Raw genomic sequence first — 24,723 nt, 5'->3', positions numbered from 1 at the left:
TGGCTACATTGTTTTTTGGCTCGCAATTGTTTACATTTATTTTTTGCATATATCTGCAAATTTCTGTCATTACTCGACATGGCCGAAGATCCGGAGAATTCAGTAGACAGGCCCAATGACGATGGAGATGCTGGGAAGCCGGAAAAGATGTTCACTTTGAAGAAATGGAATGCAGTTGCAATGTGGAGTTGGGATGTCGAATGCGATATTTGTGCAATTTGCCGCGTTCAAGTTATGGGTGAGCTTATAATTACTATATGTTAAGGTTTAAATACTTCTTAATAACCAAAATATATCCCTACATATGTATAAAGTATAAGTTTTCCCTTAGGCAGAAACTTCACTTTGCTTTGGAAATGCAAAATCCATAAAGACAAAGGGAAAGGTAAACCAAAGCAATCAGCAGTTTATACCCTTTTAAAGAGTTTAACAACTTTTAGAAGAAGTTTGTTACTTTTTAGGAAAACAATTTTTAAGAGTGGATATATGTGTATTAAAAAAACAGAATAATTCATCCCTCTAAACTAACTCTAGATATTAACGTAATAGAAGTCTCTGTAGAACTTCCAGTTTGTTTGAAATATTTTTAAAATTCAAAGCAAATTTTAATTCAACGGTCACTTTTTAAATAATTAGAATCAATAATATTAACAATTAACTCTTTTGAAAAATTATTTTTCTTAAATAAACCTTTCTATTTAGTTTTGTATTAGTTTTATGTACCAAACCGTAACTATTATCAACTATCCTCTGCAATTGTTTGTTTAATTGAGAATAAATATATACTTACGGTTTTTGAGCTGCTTAATTGTAATATTTAGCTCTGTGTTAAAATTTAAACTAAACCAGTTGATAGAAAGAGTTTTAAAACTATCAGATTCTTGGAAGTTTGACAAAAACATTTTTAAAACTCTAAGATTGAAGTCCTTGAGTAAATAAAAATATTATTGCTGAATTAAGGATATATAGTTATATCGTACTTTAAATTGCAGAGCTAGTAAACTCAAATTGTATTTTAAATATATTATTAAAAGTTAAGAAAAAATAGGTAGAATAAGTTAAAGGGTCTAACAGATATTGCAGTTAATTCAGGAACTAGACACCTTCATTTTTTTAACGATAGTTTGAATGATTTAAGCATCCCAATATTTCATTTGCGCCAGAAAGTTGTTTTATATTCCGTCATCAGAATCCATTAAGCAAGTCATTTGCGTCATTAGAAGGAACGTATTGAAAGTTGACCCAATTTAGATGACATCTCCCCAACATTTATTTTAAAACCTATTTTAATACTGCAAAATCAGATAGTAACAGGAATGGCTAAGCATCTGATTGCCTTACCAATACTATCTCTTATCTATGAATATACTTAGTATGCATACTACATAGTATAACTCCTGTAAGTAAACATTTTCTAGAATGATTATCACATCATAGTACAGCCGTTGTACGGATGCATCTTTCGCAATTGTTTATTCGATTTTGAGCTCGCTTAATTGCTAACCGATAAGAATTCGATTCGAACCTGAACCGATGCGATCTGATGTGAGGACCATGTAATGCTCCTCCTTATCAAGGCGATTTGGTTGAGAGTGTCAGAGCCAGAGCAGCTTGATTTTTGCAACGATTGCCAGGGCAAATGCGTTTCTATTTTTGCACTTTCATGTGCCTCTGGAATGGCCATCTAGACATTCATATATTTATATATATACAAACATATATATTTAGACCCAAGTGCGGGGACACTGTATTCGAAATGAAACTCACGTATCTGAGGCGCTGACATTGTTCGAAACTGTAAACCGCATTCTGAAGGTCGTATGCAAAGCGATTTTCCCACTCAATTGTAGCAAAATTTTTCGGACGAAAGTAAACGTAAATTGGATTTGGTTTGATTTGTATTTTTTTTTAAATTAGTCTACATATAGATACACTTACAGCTTATGTATAGTATAATATATATATATATTCGATATATAGCCAATTGGTGTATTTTTTTCAGGGAGATTTTGGTGTCTTTAGGGTATTGTTTGTTGGGACTAAAACTAACTACGAATCATGTCATTTTGTTTGTACACCGATAAATTCACGCAACATTCATCAAAATGTCAACAAATTAGTGCTAAAAATCATAATTTACATAATAAAACTATGCACTTAATGATTATAAATAATAATAATAACAATTATGCGTGTAGAAAGGAAATTCTTTTTGCTAAGCATTACAAGTTAGCTAGGACTAACAATATCAGAGCGCCTGGATGGTTGGATGGATGGTGTCCACCAGGATCCACTCCACTGCGTTGTTACATACATGCACACACATACAAAGGTTTCTTAAGCACTAAAGGCACTAGTCTAGTATTTGGTTTGATCGCATATTCAAATCCTTTTTGGCAACACGTCGTTTACATGTTGAAGGACAATGGCTTAATATTGGCCACCGAGGACATGCGCCGCACACGGCCCATCATTTTACGCTCAATGTCCTCCAGCGTCTTGCCCTGCGTCTCGGGCACATAGAATATCACAAAGAACAGGCCAACAAAGCAAATGGCACCGAATAGCCAGAAGGCTCCATGGGCTCCCATAACAGCTGCACAGTGATAAGAGGAAAAGTTATTAATACATTCAATTTTTCTAGTTTAGCTTTTTCAACATACCCATGAGGTCCTTGAAGGTCTTGGTCACCAAAAATGTGCAGGACCAGTTGAAGGCCGTGGCCACTGAGGCAGCCGAGCCGCGAATCTTGGCCGGTAGAATCTCGCCCATCATTAGCCAGGGAATGGGTCCGAAACCCAGAGAGAAGCCCAGGATGTAAATGACGAAACAGGTCAATGGTAACCATCCCAAATGGGTTACATCGGGACCATAGGTCTTGCAGTAAAAGAAACCGCCCAGCACGAACAAAGTCAAGATCATGGCAATGTTGGAAACATACAAAAGAATCTGAAAGAAAACATTAGAAAATTAGTAAAGAATTAATTTCTTTTATAAGATTATCTAAACCCACCTTTCTACCTGCCCGATCAATCAAAACGATGCCGATAAATGTGGCCAAAAAGTTAACTATACCGACAATAATCGTGCAGATATTGCCATCGATGGTGGATCCAGCATCCTGAAAGATCTGTACCGTGTAGAAGATGACCGCATTGATACCGCTCAACTGCTGGAAGAACATCAAACCCAAAGATATCGACAGAGGCTTCAAATTGTTGCGTTTCAACAGCTCCATCATTGGATTCTGTATAGCCTGACGTTCGGCATCGGCCTGGGAACGCATCAAACCCTTCAGTTCCGGCTCCACATCGGCCTCCTTGCCACGCAGCCATGACAACGCCTTCCTGGCACGCTCCTCCCGTCCACGGCTCACAAACCAGCGTGGCGTTTCCGGGATCATGAACATCAGTATGAGGAAGGGAACCGGTAGAGCTGCTCCCAAAAAGGCCAGCATTGACCAGTCCATATACGTGCCAGCGACGAAGCATAGTAGGATTCCAATGTTACCAAAAGCCGTGGGCAGCAGACCCAAAGTGCCACGCACCTCTGGCTGCACAGTTTCACCCAGATACACGGGCAGGGATAAGGAGGCAATGCCCACACAGAATCCAGCCAAGAATCGTCCACACAAAACCATTGCCACATTGACCGCACAAGCAATTAGCAGCGATGAGAAAATGAATGGTACCGCCGTGGCCAGGATCGTGTTACGCCTGCCCAGACATTCAATTAATGGACCACCGGCAATGCCACCAGCCAATCCAGCCAGAGGCATAATGCCACCAACCCAGGAACTCTGCAATTAGATAGAAATTTTAAGTAATTAGATGGGTTTTTTAACTATTTCGAAATGAGATTGTTCTTTTCTTTTAAGACTAAAAAGTAGAACTTTTAAAAATTATTATTGTCTTAGTTTGATGTACTTACAGCATCTTCGGTGACCTCAAACGAGGTGATATTCCTGTCGGTCATCGACACAAGAGCAGGGGAAGTATAAGCACTGACAAAACCGACCACCAGAGAGCCCAACGAGACGCTCAAGGCAGCCAGGACCTGAAAATATACCAAATTAAAATTCAAGTTAGCAAAGTTTGTCTTTTTTCATAAGAAAATTAATGGAGATTTCATGAAAAACAGGCACCTGAGAAAAGGTACAAATAGCCTTGGGCTCCTCGGCGGGCACTGAGAAGGACACATGGGTGTCCGCTCGCATTAGGATCCTCATCCCGCAGCTGTTGTATCTCAAGCTCTAGAACTCGGAACTAAAAACCGTTTTTGGCTTGCAACGAGGTTGCGGATATAGTTTTGGCTTGGTTTTGCCTTTCACTTTGCTCCTTGGAATAGAATGGAATGCTTTCGGCGCGTTCGCTCGTCAAAACTCAACTGAAACTTGTCATTTCGTTAGAGTGCAGCGGCAGTTGCATATTTTTGCTAGTTTTCAATTTAGTTTTTTTTTTTTTTGAGAACAGTTTTTGCCGTGATTTTATGAGGCTGAGGCACGTACACGACGCCACCGAATGCTGATCGATATCGCTTATTTGAGAGACAGAGAGAAAGGAGGGATTCTGTTCCCAGGCGATTGATCAAGACCTAGCTTATCAGTTTGTTTTCCTGCGACAAAGACAAAGGCTGATAGGTAATGCCGGATTTTTGAAAAGCGGTTTGAGGCTGTTTTCAGCGAACGTCGACAGTTCGAATGCAAACTGCAACTGCCAAAGCAAATCGGCAGAAAATGTTTGCAGGTTCAACTGTCAGAGTTTTTCCTTTAACCTCCTCAACTCTTCACACATTACAGTTCTATTCGAAGCCAATCGGATCTGATCCATCCATCAGACAGCTAGCGATATTTTTAGTCCGGCCATAACTAAATGCGTTAATTTCAATTAAGGCAAGAGCGACTCAGACTCAAACGGCAACGGGCGTCGGGCATCGTGCGAAAATAGCTCAAATGGCCGACACGCTTGTAGCTCAATCTGGAGGCCCCTTAAATTGCTCAACGAGTGCTTTATGGTCGCATTAATGCCATTCATAATCTCGGGACCCGGGAGGCGCCAACGAGCTTAACGAGCGGACAATACATGTCCTCCACCGCCCCACGGATTTCGCTATACCCTAGCCGGAGGGTTACACTCGGACAAATTGAGATCTATGTTGTTGAAGTTAAAGTAAATCGGTTTTAAAGTTAAAAACTGCAGATGACTCACATATTTTCTATAAATTAAAACCTTTTAAAGTTCTTAAATTTTAGTTTTTTAGTTAAGATTTTTTAACCTCTCTTTAAATTTTTTCAAAAATGAGTAATAAAACCAATATTTTTTCTCTAAGTGCACATCTATTTGACCCACCTGTGTCCATATAAAGATGGGATTCGTTGTGGGACGATAGACCTCCAGCTTGGGCTTGCCATCCTCGGTTATCTGGCGCACGAAGGGCACCGCATGACGGATGTTCTCGCCACGTTTGTTACCCATCTCGTCCATCTCGTAAAGTCGCCGGCTGCGGGGTAGACAGAGAGAGAGAAAAGGTTACAAAATTGCGTGTCAGTTGTGGATTGGAAGGTTGCCGCCTGCCTTTGCTAGTCATTTATTGTCCGGCTCATTGCGTAGGCGCGTGTACAGCGGTTTAGCCAGAGCCGGAGATACTATAAGATCGCTCAAAATAGTTCAAGCTGCGTCAGGGGATCCCAATTTGTATGCCACTTGGTTTAAATTAATCAACGAAAGTGCGCAAATAGCTTGAAAGCAATCTTGGTCATGCAAAGATCTAACTATTCAATTATACAGATTGTACTACTATATACTATGATCTTTATTTGGTAGCTTACTATGAAACCATGTTTATTCTGAGATCTATTTGATGGGAATAGTTCAATAGTTGCTCTAGTTAAATGCTCAAAAACAAATAAACAAGTTTTAATCTTTATAAAAACAAATTTAATTTAAAGATTTCAAAGTTTTTGTGTGAAAAGAATGAGCAAATCGCCTTTGATGATCTTTCTTGGAACTTTGAGAACTTATCAGTTCCTGGTAATATTTGATTAATGACGGGTTTTCTGATGTTCCAGTTACTAAAAGTGACAATGCAAGTCATTAACTGATAAGCTGATATCCAAAGTTGATAGCTTTTGAGCTTTTATTATTGTTGCCATGAGCACAGACTATACTGCATTAATGTTAATTTCATTCAGATTTAGCTATATTGCAAAGTCCAAAAACGCCAAAGCGTGTTGCAGATAACCCCTGTCATTGACCTCTAGGGGGTTTCCATTTCAAACCTACTTTCCCTTCTTTGAACTTGGAAGTATCTCGAGTATCTTATATCTTTGACATTAATCACATATCATCTAGACACTCACCTCTTGCGGGAATCTGTGCTGATGGAACGCTGCTGCTGGAAGTGCTGACGCGATGTTAGGAAGTCCTCGTCACTTTCGCTCTCCAGATCTTTGAGATCGATGATCACCGGCTTGGTAATGTCCTTGGGGCGATGGATCAGGCGTTTGTGTTCGGCGTCTTCGCCTTCCTCATCACTGTCAGTACTCGAGCCCTGGAGAACTTTGTCAAGCTTGAAGGTGACACGTGGATCCAAACTCTGATGTTTGCGTCCCTGGAACTCGCGTCGTGTCTTATGGAATTCCTCTTCCGAAGATGATTCCTTTAGTAGATCCTGAAGAAATCGTGTGCCCTTGACGTCCAAGGAGACGTGCTTCTTGGCCTGAAACTGGCGACGATTGTCGTTGGCCAAAATGTGCTTCAGGTCCTTCAAAATACCCTTATGATCGACACTGGTTGCCTTCTGTTGCTGGAAACCAGATCGTTTCTCCTCGAAACTATCCTCGTCACTGCTCTCGGCCGCTTTGGTATTGCTGGTATTATTATTGCTGTTACCAGTATCCCTGCGCTCGAAGGACACACGTGATCCCTTCAAGCTTTGCTTGCTGCGCTGCAGTTCCTCAGTACCCTGGCCACCTCTTTGCTGGCGATCGCGATGCTCACGAATCTCCAAAGATGTGGGCGGTGGTGGCAAAGGTGTTAATTCCAAACTACCACTGGCACGCAGTGGTGTCCTATGTTGCTGTTGCTGGGTGGGTGGTTCGTTGATGTCGTCGTCCTCCAATAATGGCCGAAACGATAGCGGTGGTTCGTCCTCCAGCAAACGCTGTGTCCTCACGGTCTGTGGATGCCTTTGCGGTGACACTTGTGGGAATAGAAACGGATCCTCCGGGAGTATTGTGTCCAAACTGGTTGCTGTATTCGATGTCGAAAGATTGCTTTCCACGCGATGATAGCCCAGCTCGTCCTAGAATCGATTCGAATCGAATGAAAGTCGCGAATTAATTAAATTGAAACATAAGCATGGCATAAAGATGAAGCCTCTCCATCATCCCCATCATCAAGAAACCGCTCTGAACCGCCCGAAAAATATTGCGTTTAAATCGGCAGATCTGTTCTTGAACACCCAATCGCAAAGGTTCACAGAGGTCCAGCATTATCGGTCATGTGCGCAGTTGGTGCTGCTCTTCTAAAGAACTTTTCTTTTGGTTTTTAATAGAAATATTTAATTACCCTTAGTAAAACTTATTTAATGGCTTAGCACTTAACACATTTGCGTTGTTAGGCTAATTTTGGCTTAATTGAAGTCAAGTTACCCTATTAAAAAATATTGTATATTTTGAGTTTGAAAGTCACAGCAAATGATTTTTCTACCTATCTTGATTAAAAGTTCTTACAAAGTCTAGTTAATCGAATGGTTAGATAATCCCAGAAATAAATAGATAATAAAACTCAAATTGTTAGTGATTTCTATTAACTTTCCACATTAAGAGTTAATCTTTATCCACCATGCAAAACCTAACATAATCGCTATTTCCAGCTTACAGAATAAATCTCTTCTTTTCCTTGATAATCAATTTATGGTTTTTGAAATCCATGCTCCATCTTGACTACCCCAATATGGTTTGTTTTGAGATACTTACACCTACTCGTGTTAGTTTTTCCTTGAGCTTGCCCATGGCGCTGCTCAGCGGTTGATGACCGCCGCCTCCGCCGCCACCGGCTCCTCTGTTGTCGCGTCCACTCATCTTATCAGCTCAATAGCTTTATAGGTGAACTTGAACTAGTGCGTTTTCCTTGGTTAACTTTGTTTTTGTCTCAGATTTTCACTTGTTTTGGTGTCTTTCACTTGACTAAGTAAACAATGTATTCCTTTTCTTGATTAAAATGATTTCTTTTTGTCTTTGCTGGAAGGAAAGAAAGGAAAAAGTTAAATATTAGATATTTAAATGCTCCATTTAAGTTATATAATATTTGGTAAGTTAAACTATTAGCTTATAGGTTTGATTATGGATTTTAGTAAAGTGCCATTTATCAGTTTGAACTGATGTCTGACCAAATGATAGTGATAATAATTAACTAGTTTTATATATATGCATATATACATTTTCCATAACTATCACTACTAAATGCAATGGTCTGATGTCTGTAAAAAATCACACAAAGCTTAAAAATAGTTCAGCACTTGAAAAGATATAGATAAATGCACTATATCAGCTGTAGCTTGTCTACTTAAAATCGTCTGATGTCTGCCCTGTTATCGCCGAAGAATTTATGGGGTTGGGTTTTGTTAGATAACATTCGAGCCCCCGTTAGCACTCAACACACACCCACTTTTTGGTCTCTAATGTGTTAGATGTCCTTGATTTCCACATGTGACCAACTTTATAGCACTGTTTTTCCTCAATCTATAGTTGTTTTTATTTACTTTTCACGCAAATTTGTGTGTTTTGTGTTTTTTTTTCACCCGGCATCGTCGAATTTATTTATGACCTTTTGAAATTTGGCATGCGGCAGTTCGGTAAAAAATATATATAAATATAAAACGTATTTCAAAAATTTTCCACCCACTTTCCTATATACACACATATTAGCTGATTAATGACCGCAACGCGGGAAAAAAGGGAAATATTTTCATTTGATTGGTTTTGTCAAATTTCATTTTTTTCATTTGTATTTATTTTGACTTTTTACTTTGCGTCATGTGATGCCTGGGAAAATGTGTGGGCGCCATGACGTCGAAGATTTGTCTTAGCGTTTTTTTTTTTTTTTTTTGGTCACTGCTTTTTCTCCCGGGCCTCCTCCTACTTTTCTTATTCTATTACTGCGAATGTGGGCGGTGGTTTTTTTATTTTTGCTTTTCTATTCTTTATTTGGATTTCCGTGCAAATATCTGCAGGCGTGACATAATGCTAGATATAGATCTTGAGTGTGGGGGCGTAACCGCCCTCTGGAAAGTTTAAATGCTGCTGAAGAGAAAACTGTTTGATTTTGTAATAAAGTATTAAAAATTGAAAGTAAAAATTATGATTATTTTAATTACATTTCTTCGTTCTACATATAAAATATTTCTTTATATAATTTGTGATTTTATTCATCGTAATTTATATTTTATCAAAAATAATATCCAAAAGATAAGATATAACGAAAGTATTATATCATAAACAAAACTAAAAACTTTCTATGTGAGTATTTCTCTAAAAATAGTTATTTTTAATAGTCAAAATAATATTTTCACTGGGCGTGACGCCTTTTTAGTTAACCATTAATTGGTTAATGAACGTGTTGCGCTTTTCGCTAGCCTGAAAATGAAACGCAATTACAACGCCAGTGTTTATATGCAAATTCTTGGGCAAAAGGCGCTAAAAGTTGCCATTGACCTTGAAGGCCGCCGCCTTAGCCGCCTGCTAGCGTGTGGGCGGGATAGTCTGGGCGCAGTGACACATATTTTTGGGGGCTTGCGAGGCGAAAGAGATCGCAGCACGTTTCGCTCACCCATTGCTAACCGCTCTCTTAAGCCCTGGTTATGTTAAAACCTCTCTTTAACCAGCTGTCTCATGCTCTCTTAATAAATCAACTCACGTGCCGAATGAACCCCGCTCTCACACACACACACATACGGCAACAGCCTAAAACCCACACAGGTGCGAAGACTACGTCAACAGTGCAACGTTGCGATTTTGTATATATTTTGTATATCGTATTCGTCATGATCTGGCGATCTTGCGGGCGTTTTATTTTTAAAAAACGTTTTTCATGCTGACAGCAGATTAACACAACCTTTAATCGAAATTTCAAATTAACAAAAGGCAGCCGCCAGACGAGTATTATAAGTAAATTCGCTTCAATTAGCGCTAAAAATGAACGCCCACACTTTGAATTTGATATTACAAATTTTGTCTTTTCTTTTGCAACATTTGTTTTCACTATTTTGCGCGCCACTCTCACAAATATTCACCAAAATATTTTTGTAAGAGTGCAAAACACCAAGTGTTCTTGTCTAAAATTAAGAATTTTCACGGTCGCCAATCTCTCTCTCTGAAGGAGAAAAAAAAATGACTTTTCTCGACTTTTCTTTCGTTATTTCCTCGAAAATTGCATTTTACCCTTGGCAAATAGTTTTTGTCATTTCTTTTCTCGTTTGTTGTTGCTGTTGCTCTTTTACAACATTTTTTCGCACATTACGTAAAATAGTTTGCAGTCCTCAGCGGTTTCATTCAAATTTTGGTTCATAAATATTTCTTAGTTTGACGTAGTATATGCAAAAATGCGCATAAATTGGCAAGTTTTTTCTTTCGTTTTGTTTTTTATTTATATGCCAGACGGCACAGAGACTGTTTCGTTTTTTATCTTTTTATTTATTTAAGTTGCTTTTTTTTTTTGAAGTTTCTTAAGAAACGCGATAAGTTGGCGACCGGAACTTGTGAGCGAAACTAAACTATTAATAACCAACTGGAATGTAACACTGTGTTTTTTTCCGATTTTAAAATGTTTTTATTATTTGCTTTTAGTTTTATATATAAATATGTATTTTTGCGGTGATTTATTTGTTTGGTTTTTTTGGTTTTTTACCTTTGGAACAAACTACTAAATGTGATATCCACTATTGTGGCACTGAAGTTCGAGATTCGAATGCGCAACGTTTATATAGCGCACACCGATTTCGTTGCGGAAGAAGAAGAGTTATTTGCTCGAGCTTTTTGTTGTTCCCCAACGGTAAAACAGGCGCTCTCTTCGACCGCTCTCGCTCATTACTTGCTGGTATGGGTGAGTTGGAGAGAGAGTTGGTTTTTAGTGAGAGACAGCCATCGAACGAAGGTCGAAAAGAAGGCATGAATGAATGGGGCCCGTCTGACTGTGTGTGTGCGTGTGTGGGACGCCTCCTAGTTGTAGGTGCCCATCATAGTTGTTGGTGTTTTTTTAGCTGTTGTTGCTCCTGGCATTTGGAGGCTGCGAGAGAGTATGACGCGTGTTCTTAAAGAGAAGTCGCGACTAGCGACATAGTGGCACCATCCAAAACCCATTTTTATACTCTTTACGCGGAAAGGGTTTCTTGGCTTTATAATCGAGGCTAAAGAAATTATGGTTGAAGTTATAGATTTAACAATAAAGATATCTTTATTACAAAAAACTTTGTTTTTTAATTGGCTATTCACTTCCCACTTTTCATATTGATTAATTGGAATTATTAGCAACAAGTTTGATTTTCATGGATATTCTATCTTTTAAATTTCACAACTAAGCGCCAAAAGTTATGCAATAGCTTAGGCTTCTGAGGTGCAGTGATATATAATGACTGGTTCATTTAGTGTTTTATTTTTCATACTTAAAGGCAACCAAAAAATCTTGCAGAACTTAATTTCAAGAATAGGTTATCATCTTAGTCGGAATTTTATATTGCCGTTCTCCATATGTCATATACGAGTAAAATACAAAGGGAACTTAGAGTAAACTTATTAATCATACTTCTTATTAAAACTGCAATCATAACTTATAATCTCTTTAGCAGAAAACAAAAGTGTTATGGTTAAGGAATAAGCTTGATTAAAGCCTAATCAAGATAATGATATAAGTAAGAGTATTGCCAATCCTAAGTACTTTTGACACTGAAAATACTTTTAAGATTGTTTATCTATACAAGAAAGGAATATTATGTACGTCAAGGTCCATCAAATACTAAGAAAACTATAAAGCTGAAAACTAATAAACAAATTTTTAAACATCTTGCTTTTGGTTAGGATAACCTCTCAGTCGGTGCACTGTCCTTTTCCTTTTACTTTAATATTTTTATTGATTTGTTTTGGCCTACGTGGTTATAGTTATGGTTATGCTATATGCTCAATGACCAATTGCTGCGGCGTGGATGCTGAGAGTTCCTCGGCGGTGGCATTGTGTGAGTGGGCCTTCCAATTGATTTTTATTTACACACATATTTTCAATTGATTGTTATTAAATTGACTTTGAGGCGCGTGCAAATTTCTGGAAGCCTTGGGAAACATTTTGCGTGTGACTCCTTGTGTGCCCAGCAGTCCGATGTCAATATCAATTCATTCACTTTAGTTTTTTGGGGGCCTGACGCAAGTGCAACCAAAACAAAACGATGATGGATGATGATGCCATGATATGTTAGATAAATAAGCATTTGGCAAATAATTAACCATTCGACAAGTGCGTCGTGTTTCAGCATAGCTCTTCTCGATTATTTATTATTATTTTATTGGTTTATTTATTTCAATTTTTTTTGGTTTGGTTTGGTTTGGTTTTAAATAACAAACGCGCCCCCAAAAATGAAAAAAGACGCGGGGGGCTCGTCTCTCTATTTCATAACATGGCATAAACATTACGCGCAATGAGACGACACAATTTCCAAGTAAAAGGCGGGCCCGCCAGCCGGTTTTCGTTTATTTGCAGATGCAGATACAGATACAGATACGACTGAATAGCAAAAGATACGGATTACGAGGCAAGGTACGAAAAACTTGCTGGTGGTCATCAGGGGTCACCCTGACCGAAAGAAATACCTAGAATCGTATTTCAAGAAAATGATTTATTAAGTTATCTGCTTTTAAATAATCAGTGAGTTCTTTAAGATAAACTTGAACTTGAGTTGGTATAGTACCTTGTAGAATAACTTTGTGCTGTTTTTGGAGAGATCTTAAAAGAGGGTTCATTTTGGGATATAGAAATAATATGATATAAAGGTATTTTTAAGCATTTTTATGATGAAGTGATATCAATTATTAAAGAAAAGTTTTTAACAAATCTTTAAATTAAAAAGGTTCTCATTTGTTAAGCTGTGAGAAAAACCTTACCACTTTAAGCTATAAAATCAAAGAATCATAAAAAGCTTAACCCTGATTTGCTCCATTTTACTTTCAATCCGATTTTACCCTCCTAACATTATCAGTTTAGCCACTGTTAGTCACGAAGTAGATTAAAACTTATATCAAAAGCATTACCAAGCATTAAATTGTTAGCAAGCGATAACGTTTCTGCATTCTTTCAAACGAGCCCCTATTTCGTAATGGGAAACCCCTGCTGATCTGCGCCTCTGATCGAATATTTAACTGGCAATTAACGGAAAGTTTTTAATCACGATTCTTTGCAGCACGCGTATGATATTTCGGCATTTCCATTTCCACCATATCGACCGTCATTTGCCCTCGACTCGGAGTTACGATCAGTTTGTTTCGGAATATATCTTAATGTGTTTTTTTAATATATTTTTTTTTTTGGCATGACTCAAGGCTCAGTTGGAATCGAGGAAAAGTAATAACGCCAACAATAGTTAAAGCTCTCAAATTTTGATGAATGTTGTTGTTTCTCGATCTGTGGGAAGGTCAAGCAAAAAAATGTTTGAATACGAAACTTGATTGACAGGAATCGCGAAAGAGAAAGAAAGATCTTTTGGAAAGGGAAGGAAAGAGGGCAAAATGAGCTGGCGAAATAGGAATTTAAAGTGGTGAAAAAAAAAACGAAAGTGCAATGAACTTTAAAATAATTGCACATATTGAGGAGTACTGAAGGTTTGAATTTGGAACAACACTGTGAGAAAAAGTAGGTTTAGTTTTAAAATCAAAAAAAAAAAATTTTAAATTGCAATATTTACCGAATGTTTAAAAATTATTGTTTTTAAGAGCTTTGTACCCAGCAATATTATCACCATGATATTTATTTAGTAGGTGGTACTATCTATAAGTACAACACTTATTTAGATGATTCATTTTAGCATAATGAGGTGTTGGCATTAACTGGTGTTTCGTTTTCAAGGCTTTTAACTTATCTTTCGGAAGATAGGCCCAATCAGTTTTGTGTCCCCGGCACATGACGTAATTAACAGGGAGCTTTCACGTAATTACCGAACTGTACTCGCAAATCACAGACCCACTTCCTATTTTGGCTATTTTTAGTAGCTCCACCAGTCTAAAAAAAATAAGCGAAAACCGCAACAGAAATGCCGAAACAAGCGCAGAAAATGTCAAAAGAGACGAGCCCCCAGTTGCACGTACTCAATAGACAGAGATATCAATATATAAAAAGAAAGAGATAGGGTTAAATGCGGAGAGAGACAAGGAGGGGTAATGAGAGAGGTAGAGCACCTGGCAACAGAAGAAAAATATATAAGAGAAAACCCAAAGAGAGTGCATCAACCTATTAAATTTATGTGGCAGCGCAGGCGCGCGATTTTAAAGCTGATGCAATTGCGCATTTATTGCATCAGACTTTCTCATCGAGGGTCCACTGTAAAAATACAAATATGGAAAAAAAAAAAACTCTTGTACATGAGCGGAAATTTTCCAGGCGCTAATTAAAGAACTTCGACAAAGTCAAATTGAAACAAATGGCAAAAATCATTAAAAGCTTATTTATCTAATTGGTTTTGGAGTCACATCAATTTCAACCAAGAAAATAAAGAGAGCGGTCCAAAAGAGAGCTTCCCACACATACACGTGATACATTTTATTCTCCTCTCTTTTCTTTTCTTTTTTGGCAGCTAAATTTAGCGCTAAGATATCAAAATATGTAAATCGAAAAGAGACCAATAAGTTAAGTTAAGCATGTGATGTTGCCCCCTTGATCTTTTCCCTTATTTTCTTCGTCACGCGCTTAACCAAATAAAAAGTATTTCGTTGATATATACACAGAAAGAAAAAGGTGACTTACTATGAAGATCAATCGAATGATACATATTTTCTCTTAAAATATATGTTAGATGTTCTCTTTAAACTCTTTCCTTCAAATTCTAAACTATTTGCCATATAAAATTTTATATATAAACATATACCTATTCTATTTCAATTTTATTTCGACCTGATTTTTTCTGTGCATATATAAACTACATATATGTACGAGTATATTGCTGAATATTCAATTGGTAGAGTGTGCGTGGTGACGTTGCTGCTTTTGGCAAACCAGACGAGCCTCCAACTAATACCAAGAGAGAGCCCCTCAACCCACAAACACATTTATATATACAAACGAAGCTCCACATGGTGACTTTGCACTACTTCTAGCATTTTCCCAATCAGACTTTGACTTGCACTTCCCCATGTGTTTGCTGATTAGATCCGATTATGACGACTTTTTCGGACTGCAGGAATTTTTATAATCCTACCAAACGTACTTTAAACTTAGTCCAAGTAATTGATGCATCGACCCATACGATCGCTCGATCGATCGCTGCCCCCTACCCAAAAGCTTTGCCAAAAAAAGCTTTGCTCGTCAGCAGCTAATCATTAGAATTTGACTTTTGTTTTCTATTTATACGCGGCTAATTTTCAATGGGAAGTGCTTACCTAGTACAACAGCTAACACGTGTGCACATGAGACCTGTTTTAGTTGTATACCGAAAAAAACATTTGATATCAATAATGGTGTAGAAAAAATAGGTTAAATATTAATAATATTTTAAAGGGTTTTTAAAATATATTTCTTAATAAATATGATTACAAATTCAGGTCAAAAATGATATATATTTTTTAAATCAGATAAATTTGTTTAAAAATATATCAAAAATTCATTTTTAAAGTTATCAAAAGCAGATCAAAATATGACATATTGATCTTAAAATATCCAGTGCTAAGTAATATATTTTCCCTGTGTATTGACAGAGAAAACATGAGACAACGAGAGGTACTCAGACATCCAGGTAATTAAAGCGAGCTAAATGGCAAGACCAGTGCCCTTCAGCCAAGGTCAAAGTCGGACTGCCCGACTGTCTCTCTGAATTTCTGTCACCAGCCACCGCCAGTGACCAGTTCAAAGTTGCGAAGTTGCGTCAGAGCGCTAATAGAAAACTTAACTCTACATACGTATATATTCATGATATCCACAAGATATATATACACATATATAGGAATAAACCCACAAACAAAATGACGATCGGCGGCGTCTGGCTTGACTAGTTAGTCATACAGTTTTTAGTCTGCCAGCCAGTATGCAAAGATTAAAATACTTAACAGAGTCTGGTTTTGGCGGCATTAATTGATGGCGTTTATTTATAAATCATCTCATGAATATGCACATTCCATACAGGGTAAAATAATATATATATATGTAGGTTCCGTTTTAACGTAGATCTAAAAAGGTAGAGGTAGAGGGTAAATCAACTATCGTACGATACTCTCTACTGGTCTACTAATCAAACTGTTTTCAATGTGTTAATTAACTCGCTGATGCAAAAAGGTTTTTGAAAAAGTTTCTGGAAGCTAACTTATTTCGCATCTATTAAGCACCAAACACATTCCAAAGCATATCTATTTCTCATAAAAGTCAATAATTAAAGCACAAAAATGTCAATAGAACCTTTAAACTGTACAAATTAAACAACAATAAGGGCACATTATGTGCTAAGTAATAAATAATAGCCTTGACTTACGTGCAAAAATGCTCTACGCTGTGTAAATAATTTCGATATCGTTTTGTGTTTTCAAAATAAGTTGCAAAAAACAAAAGTCAAAGAGGGAGGCTAAACAGACTTCGATTTAAATCCCCATATTCTCAACGGCTCGAGAACTCGCCACGTGGCCAGTTTCAAGTTGCAATCGGTCGGCGCGAAGGAACATAGCCTCGGTGGCGCAGTTGGCAGCGCGTAAGTCTCATAATCTTAAGGTCGTGAGTTCGAGCCTCACCCGGGGCATGTACATTTTTTGGTTTTTTTTTCTATGTTCCTTATTCTTTTAACTTTAATATAAAATATTTCTAAGTCAAGAAACTAATTGAGATAATATTAAGAGATTATTATTGAGATATATATTACATCTTATATATAAATGGAATTGGTTTCAGTGATTCTATTTTGTAATATGACTTCTCTCTATTTGTTATTATTTGTAACAACATTATTTGTTTGGCTTAAATATTTTCACCTGGACCAAGCGCGGCTTAATTTATTCTTTATTTATTTGGCAGTTTGTTTTTAAATTTATTTTATTCAAATATTTTGACTGTGTGCAAAGCATTTTAGAATTCCTTAATCATATATTGCGAAATGTCATAAATGTGACATAAAATTACACTGGCGTGTGGCCTGGATTATTACGATTACAAAATGCTATCCCGTAATTCAGTTACAGTTAACGTTAACTGGGTAATAACAGGGCCATTACGGCTGACATTAGCTTCTTCCAGCTAGCAACGAGATCGAGACAAAGCAAATATAACTCGTCCACGGGCGTTGTAATGATCAGATCAGAGCTAACAGACCCGGACTGACTGAGTCCCGGAATGATGTCAATATTTGCCCAAAAGCCCACACCCACGCCTGCTGAATGTCACGCGGCTGGCAGTGGGTTAAGGCCGTTCTAACTAGATTTTTTGCCATAGGTCGGATTTTTTAGAACAGAATGTACTTATTGATTCCAAAAAGTTTTTAAGAAAATACACAAAATTCCTATATATATTTAAAGAAAACATTTTTCGGAAAAAACGATAAGTAATTTAGGTATGAAGTTGACAAAGACTTTTTTCCAACTTAGTTCCAAATTTCGAGGAACTGCCTTGTATAGGATTAGATTTCAAAGCCTCGACTTTTCCTTTCATATGACACATTTTTGCACCTGTCCGAGTCGCATGTCTTATGTAAAGCGTGCCAAAAAAAAAGCCGAAGCAAGGTCAGCAAGATCAGGTTGGCTCAGAAAATCAAAAGCAAATACTGATAAAAAATAAGAAAAACGCAGACAGAAGACAAATGCATTCGGCCTGATGAAAAAAGATGAAAAACAAGTACCATTTTTAGGGCGTATGGAAAATTTAATGGAAAATTACCAGGGGCATTCAATCACAGCAAACGGCAGGAGTGCAGAGATTTCAAAAAAAAATTCCTCTGAAACAAAAACGAAAATCAAAATTTTCCATTCATCGACTGCAAGTGATCTTTAAATGGTGTGAGCGAGTGAGAAAGTGCCACAACCGCAGCCTCTGCCTCAGCCTCAGACAACCGAATACTTCTCTTATTTTTACCCCTCTGAGATCTTTGGTGATTGCCATAAATTTCAAGTTTGCACCGTATTCGACTCGTTCTCTGATCTCTGCACATGTGATCGGTCATGTACGTATGGTATCGTATATATATACAGTATCTGAATGTGCCAGATATTGCCCACTCGTAAGTGGAACGAGCCAGAAAATGCTACGCTGTGTCTTTTCATTTGGTATCTTTGCAATTTCGTAGACTATATATCTTCATACATATATAGAATGCATTAAGGTACTCGAGATTTTTCTGCCCGATTCAGTCTTTTTGGTAGCAGAATTCGCTACTTTGATAAGCTTAAAAATTTGTTTTTAGAAAATCTAGGAAAAGTAATAAAAGTAACAAAATAAATGAAAAACCTTCAACAAAATATATAATAATAGTTTTTTTTCTTATACTTAATAATAACTATAACATTTAAAGGAAGTGATTAACCATGAGTAACCTGCTAAATATATATAAATAAATTATTTGCTAGTGATTGAGTTTATTTGTTAACCCAATCAAATATCACTCACTAATTGCCTGAACTTAGAACTATAAAAAAATATTGATCTTCACATTTGTAATAAGCTTCCAAGGCATTATCCTATTGGTCTTAGCTTGTTAATTTCTTCTAAATGCCTGAATTATTTTACTCACCGCCCGAGCGCTCTGCAAAAATTAACATTTATCTACTAACATTCGCACCTTCAATTCGGTCACATGTGCGACTTTCCACGAAACGATATGCCAATGTGATCTAACTGAAGAAATTACCGAAGCTATCACCCTCATAACAAAGTTCTCATGAGCCATATGGATATTTCCGTTATTTATTTATTTTTACAGTACGATTTTAAGTACAATATATTCTTAAAAATATGAAAAATTCAGCTTAAATCAATAGATAAAATTTGTATTAAATTTTTTTTATAGTTTTTTTAATACTCAACATTTGTAAATGATTTTTTATAGTGCATTTTGTGAAAAGATAAGTTGAAAATATTTTTAAAACAATTAAAAATTAAAAAAAAAAAAAATTTTAATATCCAAATGATCGTAAACCAAGTGCAATATGAATATTTTTTAGCATAGGGCATGTTGAGAATCCCGCTAACCGACTCTTTCGATGAGGATGCACTTAAGAGAGCATTTTCAGCAGAGAGGGAGCAAAGAGCGGAACATCCAAAGAGCAGAGAACGAAGAGCAGGTTTTGGGGGCACGTTCGCTGGTTGATTTTCATTATTTTTTTTTTTCGTATTTCTTATCGCTGTTGTTGCTGTTGCTGTTTTGTTTGCTGGCTGCTGGGCGACAAGCCCCCGTGCATGACGTCACGTAAGCGAGACCGTTACAACAAATGCAAAACAAGTTGTGTGTGCGAAAGAGATAGTATGGGCCAAACGAAAGAGATAGCAGTGCATGCAACGTGACACGCAAAACGAACCACAAATAAAGAATAAATAAAAAAAAAATAATAATAATGCGAAGAGCATGTGACCAATTTGTCGGTGAATCGACTGCATCGATAAGACGCAGATATTGAGGCCCCCAACGATAAAATAGCCATCGAGGTGTGGAAAACGTGGGTCACAAGTGCGAAAATTCTCGTTCACCTGCTATATGCCATGATTTTAAAGGCTATATTTAGGCCCGAAAATACTCAGACCGATTCGCTAATGCACCTAACGCCTAACCTTGAACTTATATAGTATGTACGGGATATGCTTGCATAACATCCAGACATTTTGCATTTGCATATTTGCCGTGCACTCGATTAGATCCAATTCCGATTCCGATCCGGTCCGATTCACCTATCTATATAGTCGTCAGTCGTCGGCTAGCGTCTGGTCAGGTGCAGTAAACTGGAATTTTTAATCAGTCGGCTGTCGACTTGTATCGGCAGACCTGTAGTCAAAGCAGTTACGATATTGTCAGGTATGTCGGACTGGTTTGCCGGCCGTTCGCACTGCAATACTCTATAGGTTTTGGGGGATATATCTGTTAATAGGTTATATAGAAAAAATAACTAGAGATTTAAAACCACTTTTAAAATTTAGAGAATGTATGCTTTAAAAGATCAAACCATCAGACATACAAGCTAAACATTTGTATTTGATTTCTTAGCATACTTTTAGGCGGTCTCTAAAGTAATTTTAAACTTAAATATATAAATCACTAAGAAAATGTTAAGAAAAAAGAATGAACATTACTTTATAAACTGGTTTTTTGAAAATACTTCGATTTCAAATTAACCTTAAAAGCTTTAACCCAAACTTGTAAATTTAAACTTCAAGTCTCTGCAAAGTAGGACAAAACACTACCAATATTGATATATATTTCGTATTTTATAGCTTTATCATTCCGAATATAAGTAATTCTAGAAAAACTACAAATTCTACTACTTTTCAAGTTAACTCGCTCCAAGCTAGTGTTACGATCTTGTGCATACATTATATCGAATGCCCTAAGATCACTTGACTTAGGAACCCTTCAAGTAGCCAGACGGTCAACAGCTTCCGGGCCGCAAAGTCAGGTGAGCTTGGCTCAAATCGGCTGAGGTGGGCGCGTCATTGTCACGTTTCGTTTTCTCTGCGATCTGAAGGCAAAATACAATATATTGTGCAATTAAGTCGCTTGACGGCGGCGGGCTCAACTGTCGTTTTGCCTAATGCATATTAATGGGCCTATAAAACGAAGTCAAATACCGATTCGGCTGACTTGATTTTCCGATTTCCAGATTCCCAGACACACCCCTCTCCCTTAAACAGTACTGCTAAACGATTGCGATTGAACTCGAAGAATACTATATATATATATTTGTAGAGTGAGAACTTCGCAGATTTTTTGCAATGACGCAGTTCCCTTGGTGCGCATATTTTTTCCACTAACTGTACCGTGGGTATTCCATATTGATCTACCTAAATGAATCAATTAGCGAATATATTGGTATTTATTTAAATGAAAACCGCCTCCGGGCAGTAGTTTGATTGATTATGTATGAGCTGAGGGAAATGAAAATATAATTTCCATTCCTTGGGACACTTTATTTTTTCCACTGTGCCTAGGCCGAGCCCTCTAAAAGAGAATGAAATTTTCCATTGGTCGTAATTGTTTATTGACTTGATTGACTTTAACTTGCCACACAGACTTTTATTACGGCAAGGAAATCAAATCGTTGGTGTATGTAAATTGAAAATAGCGATGCCATTTGATTGAGTTGTATTTGGAGCTTTAAAACTTACGCAATCTAGGGCGCTTTAAATGACAAAAACAAACTAAGAACAAGTTTGTTGTGACGCCCGTCCGAGTGTCACTCGATTTTCTCGAAAAACACCTGTGTCAATGTACGAGCGATGCCGTAGGCGTAAAAGGTGAAATCCAAGCGATACGTTCCGGCGGGCACTGGCATATTGATCTTAGTAAAATCCAGAGCGAACTTCTCAACCGTCATATGGTTCTGGAAAGATAAGGGGTATAATATAGGGCAGGAAGTCAAAATGTAACTTGGGAACAGACAAAAAACTGTTTACTCAACCAAGCAAAACTTTTCATTTCTAAAAACAACAGTCAATTCTACATTTTTCAAATATTTTTGGAGTCTATAATTATAGAACCCATCAAGCGTTAAGTTTGGTCAAACCAGAATAACAACTCTTATCGATTGAATTTCATAATTATCATAATAATAACAAATATAGGGTGATATCCATAGACATAAACAACAAAAAATCATTATTAAGGTTAGTAAACAAGGATTCGAATTAAAGTTCTAATGAATACTGGAAGAGTATATGTGGTTACAACCTCTATACATAGTTACTAACTTCATAATTTTAATAAAAAACATTTTTTTGATTAACCCATCTTAGTCTCAAACTTACCTCCTTCCAAGGACAACTTTGGTTAAAGTTACTCTGCTTTCGGATTGCATCGAAAATAAAACGTTCGAAGGATAAATCATAATTGGTACTAGACATCAGTTTGCAGAAATCAAAGAGAACGTTGTACATAAATGGTCTATAGCCATCACGACGTTGAAAGCATTGCAATCTGGTGGTCAAATTACGGATAGGAAGTTGCAACAGGCTGACCTTGAGAGAAAGTTCCACCTGATTTCTGCGCACCACCTTCAACCGGCAGTACTCGTATTTGGTAAAGCCATGAGAAGTGGGTAGATCCATGCACTTGACATTGGTGAACTTCAAGAGACGAGTGGCCTTTAAAATTTATAATAAATAAAATTAAATAATAATGAAATATTTAAGTTAATATTTTACCATTGATTCCTGCAGTAAGACAGTCAGGAAAATTAAGAAAATAAGCGCATTCGAAAGCATTTGGAATGAAAGATACATTGGAACTGGTTTAGGACTATAAAAGTTCCTACTTATCAAAAACAACAGTCGCTATGATTAACCCCAAAAAAACCGCGATGAACGATATTATTCAAAATAATTATATTTCAAATTTAAAAACAATTAAAAAAGCATTTAGCATAAACAACGCAATATCTTTGAACTATAGTTTAACCCCATATACGCAGTAGTTCAAAGACCCAGGAAAAGAACAGTCAAGCAGTTTTTGTGGATAGAACGCATTTAAGCCCTTCGATTAGAGGCATAGTTCGTGACCAATGGCTATTGACCTCGACTTCAATTACACGAAATCATGAAATTCTTGGAAGTATGTTAACAATTTCCTGTCGTTGTGATCGTTTTTCGCTTACCCAAAAGTGCTAAAACCAGGGGAAATTGTAAAGCGATTTTCACACCAAAAAAAATCGAAAAAAAAATACATAATTCCTTGACTCACGCTAGGTGTACGATTCGCTTGTACTTCTTTAGTTGCTATATTTATTTCTCTATGGCTCAGCAGAATTCTTCGTTGCAACGGCAGCCAAAGCGGCGTATACGTGATGCCTAACAAGCCCCGACCAGCGACGACGACGCATTTACCTTAGCTGCTTGTTCTGTTGATTGTCATTTTGGTAGGTGTATTGTAAATTTCTGCCGACGCGATCGTATTTCGAAATGTCAACACCAACACCTGCACCTGGTATCCCAAGCGGCTCAGGTGATGCCAGTTACACGGCAAGAAAATAGGTTATGATAGGCTTGATTTTGGATTTTGAATATATATGGTTTGCCTTTTGAAAATCAGAAATAATTAATAATAATTTAATTATGTGACAAGGCATTTTACTTTATGTTGGGAATAGTACAAGATTCTTAATATATAATTTAAAATAAATTAAATTTCTCTCTCTGTGCCTATAATGAGCCACTGATTAAACCATTTTTGCATTGACTTGTCGAATTTCGGCGGTAGTTCTGAGAAAATTTTTTTATCGACAGTGAAAACCGATGCGTTCCCAATTTGGGCCGCCCAGTACAGTGACCTCTCCCACGAACAACAACCGAAATAACTGAAACGTAATGCAATGGTAAAGGGGATGGGGAAGGGATTCGCTGATTTGTGATTTACATTGCACTTATTTTTTATGTGTACCACCTTTTGTTGAATGAACGTTTTTGCCGATTTTGGTGTGAATATTTTCTGAATGAAGGCATTTCCGTTGGCCGCTAAAGAACATTCATATCGAATAACTGCAATTGGAGGATATATTGAATAGCTTTTCGCTTATAATCAATTCACAGGAAATCGGACCGGTGTCAAAGATTCATTTGCGTCACTGGCGCAGAGATTTGAAACCGTTTTTTACCATATTTAGCTAATTGTGGCTTAAAGTCGTCATTGACGCGTTTTGTCAAGAGCACTTGGGGATTTTCACTTATTGCACTTTCGTATAGTTCTATTTTTAAAGTGTCTTCCAAGTCAATTGAACTTTTCACCCTGCATCTCATTGATTCAATTAAGTCAATTTTGATAATACCTAGAAATATGAGAAAATATGACTATCCACCTGATGATGCACCAATCAAAATTGAATTTATTCAATACTAGAATTAAGTAGATATTGATCTTTAAAAAAGTAAATGTAATTGTGGGTTCATTTTTGATGTCCCTTGGAATGTAAACATTTCGTTTATATCGTTAAAAATAGCCAATTCTGACTCCATTTATCTCCTTATCTTTCCAAGATTCCTGCCTTCGCTGCCAGGCTGACAACAAGCGGGATGTGATGGGTCGCCAGGACTGTGTAGTGGTTTGGGGCGAATGCAACCACTCTTTCCACCACTGCTGCATGTCCTTGTGGGTCAAGCAGAACAATCGATGCCCTTTGTGCCAGCAAGAGTGGTCCATCCAACGGATGGGAAAATAAATCTCTCCACCTGAAATTACTTTATGCTGTATTAAAAAAAAAAATAGTAAATAAAGAAAAACCAAAAAAAAATTTTATATGCTCCGGGTAAGGTTTGAACTCATTTTTTTAAAAGTGGGATATAAAGTGTTATTTGACAAAAGAAGTAT

At 37.1% G+C, this 24,723-nt stretch overlaps 3 protein-coding genes and 1 non-coding gene across 5 annotated transcripts; 2 read left to right on the top strand and 2 right to left on the bottom strand.

Moving 5' to 3' along the window:
- The first annotated feature begins 78 nt into the window (after positions 1 to 78).
- On the top strand, positions 79 to 24,651 carry LOC108106341 (RING-box protein 2). Its single transcript, XM_017213321.2, has 2 exons — positions 79 to 238; positions 24,393 to 24,651. Exons 1-2 carry the CDS (start codon positions 79 to 81, stop codon positions 24,572 to 24,574), a joined length of 342 nt encoding a protein of 113 aa, XP_017068810.1. The 3' UTR covers positions 24,575 to 24,651.
- On the bottom strand, positions 1,881 to 10,968 carry LOC108106333 (facilitated trehalose transporter Tret1). Of its 2 annotated transcripts, XM_017213306.2 has the most exons (8): positions 10,908 to 10,968; positions 7,979 to 8,242; positions 6,359 to 7,302; positions 5,349 to 5,499; positions 3,931 to 4,056; positions 3,014 to 3,799; positions 2,664 to 2,949; positions 1,881 to 2,596 (listed from the first exon to the last, which is right to left on the bottom strand). In XM_017213306.2, exons 2-8 carry the CDS (start codon positions 8,081 to 8,083, stop codon positions 2,409 to 2,411), a joined length of 2,586 nt encoding a protein of 861 aa, XP_017068795.1. In that variant the 5' UTR covers positions 8,084 to 8,242; positions 10,908 to 10,968; the 3' UTR covers positions 1,881 to 2,408. The 2 variants fall into 2 exon arrangements, with proteins under 2 accessions (XP_017068795.1, XP_017068796.1); XM_017213307.2 differs by lacking the exons at positions 5,349 to 5,499; positions 6,359 to 7,302; positions 7,979 to 8,242; positions 10,908 to 10,968 and adding an exon at positions 4,145 to 4,399.
- On the top strand, positions 16,902 to 16,974 carry Trnam-cau. The gene has a single exon. It is a non-coding gene; the product is annotated as a tRNA-Met (tRNA).
- LOC108106340 lies at positions 21,203 to 24,381 on the bottom strand. The gene is made up of 3 exons (XM_017213320.2): positions 22,569 to 24,381; positions 22,173 to 22,508; positions 21,203 to 21,748 (listed from the first exon to the last, which is right to left on the bottom strand). Exons 1-3 carry the CDS (start codon positions 22,644 to 22,646, stop codon positions 21,602 to 21,604), a joined length of 561 nt encoding a protein of 186 aa, XP_017068809.1. The 5' UTR covers positions 22,647 to 24,381; the 3' UTR covers positions 21,203 to 21,601.
- Positions 24,652 to 24,723: the final 72 nt, after the last annotated feature.

The sequence above is a fragment of the Drosophila eugracilis genome, unplaced genomic scaffold (assembly GCF_018153835.1).
Source record: "Drosophila eugracilis isolate 14026-0451.02 unplaced genomic scaffold, ASM1815383v1 contig_90, whole genome shotgun sequence".
Classification (NCBI taxonomy): Eukaryota; Metazoa; Arthropoda; class Insecta; order Diptera; family Drosophilidae; genus Drosophila; species Drosophila eugracilis.
The sequence above is the reverse complement of the archived record's forward strand: the minus strand, read 5'-3'. Positions and strand labels throughout refer to the sequence as shown.